This window comes from Trachypithecus francoisi, unplaced genomic scaffold, assembly GCF_009764315.1.
Source record: "Trachypithecus francoisi isolate TF-2019V2 unplaced genomic scaffold, Tfra_2.0 Lachesis_group10, whole genome shotgun sequence".
NCBI lineage: Eukaryota > Metazoa > Chordata > Mammalia > Primates > Cercopithecidae > Trachypithecus > Trachypithecus francoisi.
The window spans coordinates 36,521,832-36,537,068 of record NW_022681455.1 but is presented as its reverse complement, the minus strand read 5'-3'; the positions used below and the strand labels follow the sequence as shown (position 1 = coordinate 36,537,068).

At 44.0% G+C, this 15,237-nt stretch overlaps 1 protein-coding gene across 2 annotated transcripts in view; it reads left to right on the top strand.

The window, feature by feature from the left end:
* Positions 1-2,325: 2,325 nt before the first annotated feature.
* STK38 (serine/threonine kinase 38) overlaps positions 2,326-15,237 on the top strand; it is a 54,878-nt gene continuing 41,966 nt past the window's right edge. Inside the window, exons 1-2 of one of the 2 annotated variants that reach the window (XM_033216981.1) lie at positions 2,326-2,614; positions 9,455-9,587. In XM_033216981.1, the coding sequence (XP_033072872.1) occupies positions 9,457-9,587 (131 nt within the window). In that variant the 5' untranslated portion in view covers positions 2,326-2,614; positions 9,455-9,456. Of the gene's footprint in view, positions 2,615-9,451; positions 9,588-15,237 lie in introns of both variants that reach the window. The other variant, XM_033216982.1, reaches the window with a different exon arrangement.

The window sequence follows — 15,237 nt, the reverse complement described above, 5'->3', positions numbered from 1 at the left end:
TGCTGCTCCTCTCCAGTCTGGGTGGCAGAGTGAGACCCTGTCTCAAAAAACAAACAAACAAACAAACAAACACTGGGATGTGACAACATCAGAATTATGCAGGTCAGATCATTCTAATTTCTAACTCACAGTCTAGGATGGGTATAAGTGATTTCAGTTGTGGTGGTGGTGACAGGAAAGGGATTCAGATGCTTGAGTGGCCAAAAAGAATGACAAATGTCCATTATAGTTATTGGAATCTTGGTAAAATGTCACCTTTTGGGTTCCTGCAGAAAGAGCAGCATAATTTGGCTGGGCTGTTTTAAGGAAAACTTTAGTGCTTATTTGAGTTGTGGTACAGATAAATTAATATAGGAGGAGAGGGCCGGGTGTAGTGGCTCACACCTGTAATCCCAGCACTTTGGGAGGCAGAGGTGGGCAGATGACGTGGTCAAGAGATGGAGAGCATCCTGGGCAATGTGGTGAAACTCCATCTCTACTAAAAATACAAAAGAAAAAAAAAGAAAAGAAAAGAAAAAAAAATTAGTTGAGCATGGTGGTACGTGCCTGTAGTCCCAGCTACTCAGGAGGCTGAGGCAGGAGAATCGCTTGAGCCCAGGAGGTGGAGGTTGCAGTGAACTGAGATCGCACCACTGCACTCCAGCCTGGCGACAGAGCAAGACTCTGTCAAAAAACAAACAAACAATAACAAAAACAACAACAACAACAAAAACCATATATATAGGAGGAGAGAAGAGCAAGTGAAATTCCTCTTCTGAAACTGGGAAAGCTCCAGGAGGAAGATAAGGTTTGAGCTGGGCTTTGGAGGAAGGAAAGGAAAAAGGAGAAAGAACATTGGATTTGCAGACAGAAAATGGGGTTCCCCTCTTGGTTACTTGGCTTACTAGCCGTGGGAATTCAGGCAAGTCACTTAGCTTCTCTGAGGGTCAATTACTTTATCTGCAAAACCTCCTGTGTCACTGCCAAAGTAAGGACCTAGTGAGATTAAGTAAGTGAAAGTTGTTTGTAAACTGTAAAGCATTATGCAAACATCTTGGACTATTATTAAAAGCTTAAGGATGGGTAGGACTTTGACAACAGGCATTTGGGGAGAAGGACCTCTGGGCAGAGAGAACGAAAGGCGAAGTGATTGATTGATACGTATGTAGTGATTGACTGAGACAGGGTCTCCCTCTGTTGCCCAGGCCGGGGTGCAGTGTCATGATCATGGCTCATAGCAGCCCTGAAATCCTGGGCTCAATCAGTCCTCCTGCTTCAGCCTCCCCAGTAGGTGGGACCACAGGCACGTGCCACCATGCTGGCCAACTAAAAACATTTTTTTAGAGGTGGAGTCTCCTTATGTTGCCCAGATTGGTCTCAAACTCCTGGGCTCAAGCGATCCTCCCACCTGGACCTCCCAAAGTGCTGGAATGACAGGCACGAGCCACCGTGCCTGACCAGAAGTGATTTTTGTAAGAGGCTAGACAAAAGGAAACTGGGCTTTGAAGATGAAATGAATTAATGACTCGCAGCACATGCTTCCTTCTCTCCCTAGATGGCCCCTTTGCAGGCAGTCAGGGACCATGTCTCATTCATCTTAGTTTCCAGCAGCCTGACACTTTGTAGTTGAGGGCGTTGTGCTCCATTCTCAAGAAACGAGTAGTGCCCAAAGGCCATTAAACTTGGGACCTCTTTATCCCCTAAAGTAGTACAGAATAAGAGTTGGGTGGCCTTGAAAAGCACGTTCCTCTGTTCACACTGGGTCGCCCTCTGGGCAACCTCCCAAACCTATGAGAGCTCACTTATCCTAGGTAAGGTCCTTACTTTGAGGAAGAGGAGGGGGGCCAAAGGCTCCAGCAGACCTGCTCTACACGGGGTAGGGGAGTAGGTGGCAACTATACAGGTGATAACATTTCATATAACTACACACACACACACACACACGCACGTGACTGCATGCCAAACAGGTTAAATGCGAGTATGGTCTGTAATGAAGTTAATTGTATTGGCTTAGTTAATTGTATTGTGCCAATGTCAATTTCCTGGCTTTGAGAATGTTGTATCTTATGAAAAATGTTGAGGTAAGCTGGGTGGGTGACGGTATACGGAACCTGTATATATTAATTTTGCAACTTCTTGTGAGTCCATAATTATTTCGAAGTAAAAAGTAAAATAAAAGAAAACAAGGGAACTTCCCCCTCAGCCCAGCCTACTTCGCGACCGCCCCACACTCACACATCTGGCCTCGCCCAGGTCCCGCCAACTCCGGGCAGGGGGTGAAGGGAGGGGCAAGGCGGGGCCACGCACGCGCAGTCCCTCAATCCCGGCCGCACCGGGAAGTCGCGCATGCGTAGTCTCGGCCCCGGGTTGCCGCTCCAGCCCGACTCCGCGGCGGGGAACCGGGCTTCCTTGGCCCCTTAGCGCTCCCGTCTTTTCCGGCAGTTGGAACGCTTCCTGTTGTCCTCACCCGCAACCGCCGGTCGCCCCCGTCTCAGAGACCCTCACGCGTCCCCTCCCGTCTTTGGCTCGTTGTCTGCCGCCGCCGGGGCTTCGCCAGCCTTCCCGTCGAGACTACTGGCAGAAGGGGCGTCTGCGGCTCTCCGCCGCCCCCAGTCCTGCCTCTCCCGGGGCTCTGGTGAGTTGCTTGCTGCCGACGTCTTCACTCCATCCCAGGGTTCTTCCTTTATCTCCTCCTTCCCCAACCGCCGACTCCTCGGGCTTTCTCCTTCTCGCCGACGCCCTCTTTCAAGCCCTAACCTCTCAGCCTCTCGTCCCCTCTCTTCCCCTGTCCTCAGCCCTCTTCCCCGGTCTCCAGATGCCCCTTGTTGGCCCTCCACATTTTCCCAGTCCCAGCCTCTCCACCCCGTCCTTTCTCTTTCTCCTTCTGCAGTTGGAGCGGGAGCCAGGCTCTCCTTTCCATGTTGCCACCTTTGCTCCCTGCCACCAGTCAGTCCCTCAGGGATCTCGGTCATCACCAGTTTTCATCTCCTTTTCCTTCTTCTGGGGTCTGTGAACTGTAGTCTGAGGCAGAGATGTCGAAAGCCCCCTTGGGGTGTGGTATCTTTGAGTCGGCTCCTTTCTCCGTTAGTCTTAAGATACTGGGCTTCAGATAAGCTTAAAATCACAGGAAAAGGCAGGGAAGTTTCTTAAGAAGAGAGTGGAAAAGCAACAGCCAGAGGAAAGGAAAAAGTCGATAAGGGCTTAGAGGAAAGTCTGTGTCAGAAAGCGGGCAGAACGGCCGGCAGAGAGACCAGATCTCTCAGTTCACTCTGAAACGACTAAAAGACACGGAGAGGAACTTGTTCTTTTTGAAATGCACCGAGGAGGGTTGGAGTGAAGTAGACCCTGAGTGTCTCCACCCTTTCAACACACCCTGCCTCTGAATTAGCCAGGCAGTATATTTGGTTTCCCTAAACATAAAACAACCACCACCACGGTAACAGACTCTCCTCCCCACCCTAAATGTTAGATACCAGCTTCCTCGTAAGGGGAGAGAACGCTATAGCAAACCATTTCATGTCCCAGCCCTATCCCCCGTCACACATAAACATCACACATAAACACTTCACGCTAGGAATGGCCATCAAAAATGGGTATTTTTCCTAGTTAATCTTTCTTAAGGTGCTAAGTGCATGGCACTATGCATGAAATGGGGGACGAACATTAAAACAAGTATAAGACATGGTGCTTGCTTTCTAGTGTAGGTAGAGATTACTGTTCAGTAGGATTTACAGTTCAGTGGGAGAAATTAGACATGCGGCTTAAGCAGTAATCTTAGCTTCAATGTTGAATCGTCCAAATGAAAGATAATGGGTTGTCAGCCGCAAAGAAATAAAGTCCAGATTGTTGCGAGAGGGCTGTTTATAGTGATCATAGAGTACTATTGTAAAGTCAATCAGTTAGCCAGGCATAAGCATATAGATTGAATCACATAATGCTTTTCATTTGACTTCCTTTTGAGTTTGCAGGCCTTAGTCTGACTTTTATGAGGATCAATTCCTTTTGTTAATTTTTAAAACTTTGAAGAATTTCTCAGCCTCCTGTTATTTCCTAATTTTGCAGAGCTGAAGAATGAAACAAATAGGGCAAAGGCCTCAGATGGCTTCTAGGTCAGGGCAGGAAGGCTTGAATTATGGAAAGCCTGAGGGATAGTCCTGTCTTAAAAGTTGGCCGACCCCGTAAACCTATGAATTGCTATAGAGCAATATTAATTACATCTTTTGATTAAAGGATATTAGAATTAGGTTAAATTTTTTATATTACAACAGAGGAAGTGGAGGAGGGTTTAAAGAAAGGTCAAAGGGAAGGAGAGTGCAATCTTTATCATTTTATTAGAAACTCTAAAAGTTGAAAAACACTCTGCTTAAGAATTTGTTGGTCTAATATTTGAGCATCTTTGAGTTCATTTAATGTCCATTTGATCTTTTTAAAAGTTTAGGTAGTAATGCCAGCTACTTAAATTAGTCAAAACATTTTTGATATACCCATCAGTGTAAATGTAGTCTTTATTCTTTCTTTTTTGAAACGGATTCTCACTCTGCCACCCAGACTAGAGTGCAGTGGCGTGATCTTGGCTCACTGCAACCTCTGCCTCCAGGGTTCAAGCGATTCTCCTGCATCAGCCTCCCAAGTAGCTGGGATTACTGGTGCCCGCCACCACGCCTGGCTTTTTTTTTTTGGATTGTTAGTAGAGACAGGCTTTCACCATGTTGACCAAGCTGATCTCCAACTCCTGACTTCAGGTGATCCACCTGCCTCGGCCTCCCAAAGTGCTGGGATTACAGGCATGAGCCACCATGTCCAGCCATCTTTATTCTTTAGCTTTGTTGACAACTAAAAATCATTAACTTGTTCAACTTACATTTATTAACTGCCTGTTATATGGATGGCACTTTTTGCCTTAGGGTTAAATATTAGCAGATTGTTGTGTTTTGTTTGTTGTTGTTGTTGTTGCTGTTTTTAAGACAGGTTCTTGCTCTGTCCCAGGCTGGAGTGCGGTGGCACAAGCCGAACTCACTGAAACCTCTGCCTCTCCAGCTCAAGCAATCCTCCCACCTCAGCCTCCTGAGTAGCTGGGACTACAGGTGTGTGCTACCACACCTGGCCAATTTTTTGTATTTTTTTTGTAGAGACGAGGTTTTTGCCATGTTGCATAGACTGGTTTCAAGCAGTCTCCTACGTCTCCCTCCCAAAGTGCTGGGATTACAGGCATGCACCAGTGCCCTGGTAAATGGTTACATTTTTATGTTGAAGTAATTTCAGTTGTTAAAATATAACTACATATATGTAATTTCTTCAGGAATTTTCAGACAAGGAAATACAAAACTCTCACTTGCTTTTGACATATTTTTAGATCTGGTTTTTAAATTTCTTCACCAAACACACTTAGAGTGCGTGTGGTTTTCATTGTGGGTGGAGGGGGTACAGGCTGACAAATAAGGAACCACACCCAAGCTTCACAAACCAAACAGAGGTTTTTTTTTTTGTTTTTGTTTTTTTTAATCCTTTAGTGATACTGTAAAACATTTGAGTTTGCTTTGGTATTAGTTGAAACTTCCCCATAGAAAACAATGTGATATTTTACAGTAAGGTAGCTCTGAATACAGTGTCTTAAATTTGTTTTTACTGATCTTTTTGGCACATGATGAATCAAAATGTTTGACTCTCAAGTAGAGCCTTGGTTTTGAATCTCTGCTCTGAAGGGATTATTTATGTGATTTTTGTCTGAGTATCTTTTTAAATAATTGCTTTTTAAATAAATTTAAGGCTTTTTTGAACAAGTGTTTTATAAGCCTTAGTGTAATCCACAAAACAATTTAAAAAGCTACTAAGTATGAAGGGGAAAACCTTAAAGCTTTTCTTAAAATGCACTATCTTTGAAAATGGTCCTTGGCCGGGTGCGGTGTCTCATGCCCGTAATCCCAGCACTTTGGGAGGCCCAGGCAGGCGGATCATCTGAGGTCAGGAGTTCAAGACCAGCCTGGCCAACATATCGAAACCCCATCTCTATTAAAAATTAGCTGGGGGTGATGGCATGTCCTAGTAGTCCCAGCTACTTGGGATGCTGAGGCAGGAGAATCACTGGAACCCAGGAGGCGGAGGTTGCAGTGCACCGAGATTGTGTCACTGCACTCTAGCCTGGGTGACAGAGCGAGACTCCATCTCAAAAAAAAAAAAAAAGAAAGAAAAATGGCCCTTTGTCTCTCATGATTCTTTTTTGCCACGGTTGTAGGGGGTGGTAGAGACAGGGTCTTGCTATGTTGCCCAGGCTGGTCTTGAACTCCTGGGCTCTTGAACTCCTGGACTCAAATGATCTCCCTACCTCACCATCCCAAAGTGATTGGATTACAGGCATGAACCACAGTGTTCAGCCTCTCCTAATTTTTACTCAGCTTTATATTAGGATGAAGAGACAGAGAAGTAGATCATGTGGGAGGTAGGAATGGTAAAAATAAAATATTGAGCACTATTGGCTGGGTGCGGTGGCTCACGCCTGTAATCCCAGCACTTTGGGAGGCGGAGGTGGGCGGATCACAAGGTCAGGAGATCAAGACCATCCTGGCTAACACGGTGAAACCCCGTCTTTACTGAAAAATAGAAAAAATTAGCTGGACATTGTGGCAGGCGCCTGTAGTCCCAGCTATTTGGGAGGCTGAGGCAGGAGAATGGTGTGAACCTCGGAGGCAGAGCTCGCGGTGAGCTGAGATTGCACCACTGCACTCCAGCCTGGGTGGCAGAGCGGGACTCTATCTCAAAAAAAAAAAAAAAAAAAAAATTGAGTTCTATTGCCAATGCTAGAGTGAGTCAATGTTAGTGAACAGTTTGGCCAAGTGTAATAATACAGGTTAACTGAAATATCTGGAGGAAAATGAGATTTTATTTTATTTATTTATTTATTCTTTGAGACAGAGTCTCGCTCTGTCGCACAGGTGGAGTGCAGTGGCATGATCTCGGCTTACTGTAACCTCTGCCTCGTGGGTTCAAGCAATTCTCCTGCCTCAGCCTCCTGAGTAGCTGGGATTACAGGCGCCTGCCACCATGCCCGGCTAATTTTTGTATTTTTCATAGAGACAGTGTTTCACTGTGTTGGTCAGGCTAGTCTCCAACTCCTGACCTCAGGTGATTCGCCTGCCTTGGCCTCCCAAAGTGCTGGGATTTCAGGTGTGAGCCACCGTGCTCAGCTGATTTTATTATTTATTTTTGAGACTGAGTCTTCCTGTGTAGCCCAGTCTGGAGGGCAGTAGCGTGATCTCGGCTCACTGCAACCTCTGCCTCCCGGTTCAAGCAATTCTGCCTTAGCCTCTGGAGTAGCTGGGACTACAGGCGTGTGCCACACAACTGGTTGAAAACGAGATTTTAAATTTAGGAAAAAAATATTCTATAACTTATCTAAACCCATTGGTGGCATTTTTTCTTGTGTAAAATGAGGAAGTTAAGATCTCTCATTTTTAAGATATTGCTACTTCTACCACTAGAATTGTGATTCAGGTTTTTTTGTCATATTGCTCCCTTTAAGACGTACATCTTTGTTTTTTTTTTTTTTTTTTTTTTTGAGACAAAGTCTCACTCTGTGACCCAGGCTGGAGTGCTGTGGCCTGATCTCAGCTCATTGCAAGCTCCGCCTCCCGGGTTCATGCCATTCTCCTGCCTCAGCCTCCCAAGTAGCTGGGACTACAGGCGGCCGCCACCTCGCCCGGCTAGTTTTTTTTTGTAGCTTTTAGTAGAGACGGGGTTTCATCGTGTTAGCCAGGATGGTCTCGATCTCCTGACCTCGTGATCCGCCCGTCTTGGCCTCCCAAAGTGCTGGGATTACAGGCTTGAGCCACCGTGCCTGGCCAAGACGTACATCTTTATTTTAACTTGTAAATTCAAATAAACGGCAAACATTTATCAAATACCTTAAGGCTGTGTCAGAGCATGTATGTATCAGTAGATTACCATTTTAATCATAGATTTTTCTTTTAACTGTGGATAAAAAGTTATTGGTAACAGTATATGCTCATGGAAGAAAATACAGATAAACATGGACTGGGTGCAGTGGTTCACGCCTGCAATCCCAGCACTTTGGGAGGCCAAGTTGGGCGGATCACTTGAGGTCAAGAGTTTGAGACCAGCCTGACCAGTGTGGTGAAACCCCGTCTCTACTGAAAATACAAAACAAAACAAACAAAAAAATTAGCTGGGCTCGTTGGCTGGTACCTGTAATCTTAGCTACTTGGGAGGCTGAGACATGAGAATCGCTTGAACCCGGGAGGCAGAGGTTGCAGTGAGCTGAGATTGCATCACTGTACTCTAGCCTGGGTGACAGAGTGAGACTCCACATCTCAAAAAAAAAAAAAGAAAAACATGGAAAAAGCACAAGCAAGAATAAAATTTTTTATTTTCACTACCTACAGGTATGCCACTAATAACATTTTGATTATATTTTCAAATATAAATATTTGAAATACAGGCGGTGGCTCACGCCTGTAATTCCAGCACATTGGGAGGCCGAGGTGGGCAGATCACGAGGTCAGGAGATTGAGACCATCCTGGCTAACATGGTGAAACCCTGTCTCTACTAAAAATACAAAAAATTAGCCGGACGTGATGGTGGGCACCTGTAGTCCCAGCTACTGGGGATCCTGAGGCAGGAGAATGATGTGAACCTGAGAGGTGTAGGTTGCAGTGAGCAGAGATCATGCCACTGCACTCCAGCCTGGGCGAAAGAGCGAGACTCCGTCTTGAAAGAAAGAAAGAAAGGAAGGGAGGGAGGCATATTTGTGTGGGCCAGGCACGGTGGCTCATACCTGTAATCCCAGCACTTTGGGAGGCCGAGGCAGGCGGATCACCTGAGGTCGGGTGTTTGAGACCAGCCTGACCAACATGGAGAAACCCCGTCTCTACTAAAAATACAAAATTAGCTGGGCATGGTGGCACATGCCTATAATCCCAGCTATTCGGGAAGCTAAGGTAGGAGAATCACTTGTGGTGGTGAGCCAAGATCATTGCATTGCACTCCAACCTGGGCAACAAGAGCAAAACTCCATCTCAAAAAGAAAAAAAAAAAAAGATACATTTGTGTGACTTACAGGTACAGGTAGAGTTGCTTCTGGTTTTCTGATTGTTGCATGGTATCTCCTGTGCAGCCACAGCTCTTTATTTTCTTACTTAAGTGCCTCCAACTTCCCATAACACAAATTAAGGCATAGTGAACATCCTGTCTGTACTGAACATCCTGTGTATGTCTCTTTAGAAGCCTATGTGATGGTTTCTCTAGTCTTTATACCTAGGGGTGGGATTTCTGGGTCATAGGGCAGTAATTTATATTTATTTTCACTAAGTATTCTCTTTGTCTGGCTTTTGTTTCATATTACCTATTTGTCCTCCAGAAAACTTGCACCAGATTACATTCCTACCAATAAGGTAGGAGAGTTCACAATGGGTGGATTCTAACTCCAAATTTAATACCTCTTCTTTTCTTTGTTTCTAGCAGCCATGGCAATGACAGGCTCAACACCTTGCTCATCCATGAGTAACCACACAAAGGAAAGGGTGACAATGACCAAAGTGACACTGGAGAATTTTTATAGCAACCTTATCGCTCAACATGAAGAACGAGAAATGAGGTAAAGAATTTTGTTTGAAAAAATTGTGTCATGATTGTGGCATTCCTTTCTCGTATTGTAAAACACTTATAATGCTGAAAGGAGACAAGAATAGTAGCAGCCTTATTATAGACTATCACAATGGAATGACAGTGATAGGGATTTTCAAAGTCCCTACCATTAACCCACTTATGCCTACAAGTCAATAACACAAACTTCTATTGAAATCCAAGAAAAAAAATGGTACTTGGGAGGTTGAGGTGGGAGGATTGCATTAGCCCAGGAATTTGAGGCTAGCCTGAGCAACAGTGAGAAAAATAGGCCCAATCCTTAGAGTTAATTGTTAAGGCAGTGTGGTATAATGGAAGAGCAGCCCTTTTGGAGTCAGACCTGGGTTTAGAGTCCTGCCATACAGCTGTATGAAGTTCTAATAAGTTCCTTAGTCTCTGAATTGGTTGCCTCATCAGGAAAATGGGGTTAAGACTACTTGCCTTGCAGGATTGCGTTGGGGGTTAGATATAACATATATGAGTATGTACCATAGTGTTTCACACATAGTAGTCACTTAGTTAATGGTTGTACTATCAGCTATGTTATTACTAATCTGGTATATACTGTCCACTTAGTAACTCATTATTTATTTATTTATTTTTTTTTTTTTTTGAGATCGAATCTTACTCTGTTGCCCAGGCTGGAGTGCAATGGCATGATCTCAGCTCACTGCAACCTCCACCTCCTGGGTTCAAGCGATTCTTGTGCCTCAGCCTCCTGAGTAGCTGGGACTGCAGGTGTGAGTCATCATGCCTGGCTAATTTTTGTGTTTTTAGTAGAGACGCTTGGCCATAACTCATAATTAAAAAATTTTTTCCCAGCCAGGTGCGGTGGCTCACACCTGTAATTCCAGCACTTTGGGAGGCTGAGACGGGTGGATCACAAGGTCAGGAGATCGAGACCATCCCGGCTAACACGGTGAAACCCCGTCTCTACTAAAAATATTAAAAAATTAGCCAGGTGTGGTGGCGGGCGCCTGTAGTCCCAGCTACTTGGGAGGCTGAGGCAGGAGAATGGCGTGAACCCGGGAGGCGGAGCTTGCAGTGAGCCAAGATCAAGCCACTCCAGCCTGGACGACAGAGCAAGACTCCGTCTCAAAAAAAAAAAAAAAAAAATTTTTTTCCCCAATATTTTACTGTGAAAGTATTCAGAAGGACAGAAAACTTGTAATAATTAAACAGTGAATATATACATATATATCATCTAGAGTCTATAGTGATTATTTATGGTATTTGTTTAACTACATGTCCATCTATCCATTCTTGTATCTGTTCATTAATCCATCTTAATTTCCTTTTTTTAGAGTCTTGTTCTGTCACCCAGGCTGGAGTGTAGTGGCACAGTCTCGGCTCAATGCAACCTCTGCCTCCTGGGTTCAAGCAGTTCTCCTGCCTCAGCCTCCCGAGTCACTGGGATTATGGGCATACACCACCACTCCCAGCTAATTTTTGTATATTTAATAGAGACAAGGTTTCACTGTGTTGGCCAGGATGGTCTTGATCTCTTGACCTCGTGGTCCACCTGCCTTGGCCTCCCAAAGTGCTGGGATTATAGGTGTTAGCCACCGCGCCTGGCCAGTCCATCTTAATTTTTGCCTCACTTCAAAGTATGTTGTAGACATCAGTATACTTCTGAATATTTCTGCTTATATAACATTAACTAGAGTTCAATATTTATACTTTTTGGGGAAGGGTGTAAAATTTATATACAATGAAATTCACAAGTTGAGGGTTACCATTTTATGAGTTTTGACAAATGCATACACTTGAATAACTTAAACCTTTATCAAAACAGAGAACATTACCTCTCCCAGAAAGTTTTCATGCCTCTTGGTTCTTCCATCTTAGACAACCACTGTTGTGATTTTATGTCTTTCTTTTTTTTTTTTTTTGAGACGAAGTCTCGCTCTATCGCCCAGGCTGGAGTGCAGTGGCGCGATCTTGGCTCACTGTAAGCTCCACCTCCCGGGTTCATGCCATTCTCCCACTGCAACTTCCCGAGTAGCTAGGACTACAGGCGCACGCCACCATGCCTGGCTAATTTTGTTTTTGTATTTTTAGTAGAGACGGGTTTTCACCGTGTTAGCCAGGATGGTCTCAGTCTCCTGACCTTGTGATCCACCTGCCTCCACCTCTTAAAGTGCCAGGATTACAGGCGTGAGCCACCATGCCCAGCCGTGATTTTGTTTCTATCATAGTTTTGCCTATTTCATGCAAGTGGAACACATAAATGGAAACGTAGTATGTACTCGTTTGAGCAAGGCATCTTTCATTTAGCATAATTTTTTTGTTTTTGAGACAGGATGTTGTTTGGTTGCCCAAGGTGGTGTACAGTGGCACAATCATAGCTTGCTGCAGCCTTGACCTCCCAGGCTCAATCTGTTCTCCTGCCTCAACCTCCCAAGTAGCTGGGACTACAGGTGCATGCCACCACGTTTGGCTAATTTTTAAATTTTTTTGTAGAGACAGGATCTCACTTTGTTGTCTAGGCTGGTCTTGAACTCTGGGGTTCAAGTGATCCTCCCACCTTAACCTCCCAAAGTGCTGGGACTACAAGTGTGAGTCACCACACCTGCCAGCGTAATGTTTTTGAGGTTCCTCTGTGTTGCTGTATGCATCAATAATTTGTTCCTTTTTATTGTTGGTACTATTCTGTCTTCTGACTATATCTTCTTAGTTTGTTTATCCGTTCTCCTATTGATAAACACCTGGGTTCTTTTCAATTTTTGGCTATTTTGAATAAACTTCTATGAACATTTTTGTACCAGTTTTGTGAGCATTTGTTTTCAGTTCTCAGGTAAACATCTAGAGGTGGAATTTCTGAATCATATACGTAGGTATATGTTTAGTTTTATAAGAAACTGCTAGACCTTTTTCCAAAATATTACTAATATATGAGAGTTCCAGTTACTTTACATTTTTGCTAACATTTGTGTTGTCAGTGTTTTAGTTATTTTGGTGGGTATTTAGTGATACCTCACTGTGATTTTTAGTTTGCGTTTCCCTGATGACGAATGATGTTGAACGTTTTTATGTACTTTTTGGCCATTTGTGCATCTTCATTTGTGAATGTTTGTTCAAATTTTTCGAGCATTTAAAAAAATTGAGTTGTCTTTGTTATGAGTTGCAGGAGGTCTTTGTTTGTCCTACGTATCAGACCTTTGTCATGTGAATGTTTCGTAAGAAATCTCTCCCAATCTGTGGCTTTCCTGCTCATCTTGTTAACAAAGTTTTTAGGCAAGCAGACGTTTTAAATTTTGATGAAATAAAATTTGGCATTTTTAAAATGGTTATTGTATTCTGTGACCTTTCTAAAAAAAACCTTTCCTCTTTTTAAAAAATTAACTAATTTGGGGCCAGGCATGGTGGCTCACACCTGTAATCCCAGCACTTTGGGAGGCTGAGGCGGGCGGATCATCTGAGGTCAGGAGATCGAGACCAACCTGACCAACATGGAGAAACTCCGTCTCTACTAAAAATACAAAATTAGCTGGGTGTGGTGGTGACGCATGCCTGTAATATCAGCTACTCGGGAGGCTGAGGCAGAAGAATTGCTTGAGCCGGGAGGCGGAGGTTGCGGTGAGACAAGATCACACCATCGCACTCCAGCCTGGGCAACAAGAGCGAAACGCAGTCTCAAAAAAAAAAAAAAAAGTAAAATTTAAAAAAACTCTAATTTTTTTTTTAGAGTCAAGGTCTTGCTATATTGACCAGGCTGGTCTTGAACTCCTGTCCTCAAGCGATCCTGCTGCCTCAGCCTCCCAAAGTACTGGACTTACCAGGTGTTAGCTACTGTGCCTGGCCAGAAACCTTTATTTATCCCCAAGTCATAAGGACTTTCTCGTATGTTCCATTTTGGAAGTTTTTTAGGTTTAGTTTTTACATTTAGTTCTGTGATCCATTTTGAATTAATAGGTGTGATTTTGAATTAATAGGTGTGTATGATATGAGATGGGGAGTTGAGATTGATTTTTATCCTTTTGATATCCAGTTATTTTAGCACCATTTGTTGAAAAGATCTTCCCCTATGAGATTGCTTTGGCACTTTTCTTGAAAATCAAGTGACATATAGGTGTGAATTCATTTCTGGGCTTTCTTTCTCTGTCCCATTGATCTCTTCGTCTATCCTTTGCCAGTATCACCCTGTTTTGATTACTGTAGCTTTGTAGTAAGTTTTGAAGTCAGGTAATGTGTAAGTCCTCCAGCTTTGGTCATTTTATTTTAAGATTGCTTTGAATATTCTGTGTTCTTTGCATTTTATTATACATTTTAGAGTCATCTTATTCTACAGAAAAGCCCAATGGAATTATGTTGCTTTTTTTTTTTGAGACGAAGTCTTGCTCTGCTGCCAGGCTGGAGTGCAGTGGCGTGATCTCGGCTCTCTGCAACCTCTGCCTCCTGGGTTCCAGCGATTCTCCTGCCTCAGCCTCCCTAACAGCTGGGACTACAGGCACGCGCCACCACACCCAGCTAATTCTTGTATTTTTAGTAGAGATGGGGTTTCATCACGTTGGCCAGGATGGTCTTGACTTTGTGATCCACCCACCTCGGTCTCCCAAAGTTTTGGGATTACAGGTATGAGCCACTGCACCCGGCCTGGAATTACTATTGGAATTACATTGACTCTGTAGATCAATTTGTGGAGAATCGACACCTTAACATTATTGAATCTTCTGTTATACAGACATTGCATATCTCTGTTTTTTGTTATTGTTGTTTGTTTTCTTGTTCATTTGTTTGAGATGGAGTTTTGCTATTGCTGCCCAGGCTGGAGTGTAGTGTTGTGATCTCGGGTCACTACAACTTCTGCCTCCCAGGTTCAAGCAATTCTCCTGCTCCAGCCTCCTAAGGAGCTGGGACTACAGGCACCTGCCACCACCCCGGCTGATTTTTTGTATTTTTAATAGAGACGGGGTTTCCCCATGTTAGGCAGGCTGGTCTCGAACTCCTGACCTCAGGTGATCCACCCACCTCGGCCTCCCAAAGTGCTGAGATTGCAGGCATGAGCTACTGCGCCTGGCCCATATCTCCATTTTTAAGGTCTCCTTTAGTTTTTCTCGACAGTGTTTTCGTAATTTTTAGTGTGTGCATCTTACATGTCTTGTTAGTCTATTTCTAGTATTTGGGGGTTTTCTGGATGCTATATAGAATTTCACTGTCCAGTTGTTTGCTGCTAGTATATAGACATAACTGAGTTTTGTATATTGATCTTGTATTCTGTAAGTTTCTAATTATTCTAGGTTTTTTTTTATTTGCATATTTAGAATTTTCTATGTAAACAATCTTGTGATATTCAGGTAGAGACAGTTTTATTTCCTTTTCAATCTACTCACCTTTCTTTTTCTTTTTCTTTTTTTTTCTTTTTTTGAGACAGAGTCTCGCTCGTTGCCCATGCTGGAGTGCAGTGGCACCATCTTGGCTCACTGCAAGCTCTGCCTCCCAGCTTCACGCCATTCTCTTGCATCAGCTTCCCGAGTAGCTAGGACTGCAGGCGTCCGCCACCACACCCGACTAATTTTTTGTATTTTTATAGAGATGGGGGTTCACCGTGTTAGCCAGGATGGTCTCGATCTCCTGACCTTGTGATCCACCCACCTCAGCCTCCCAAAGTGCTGGGATTA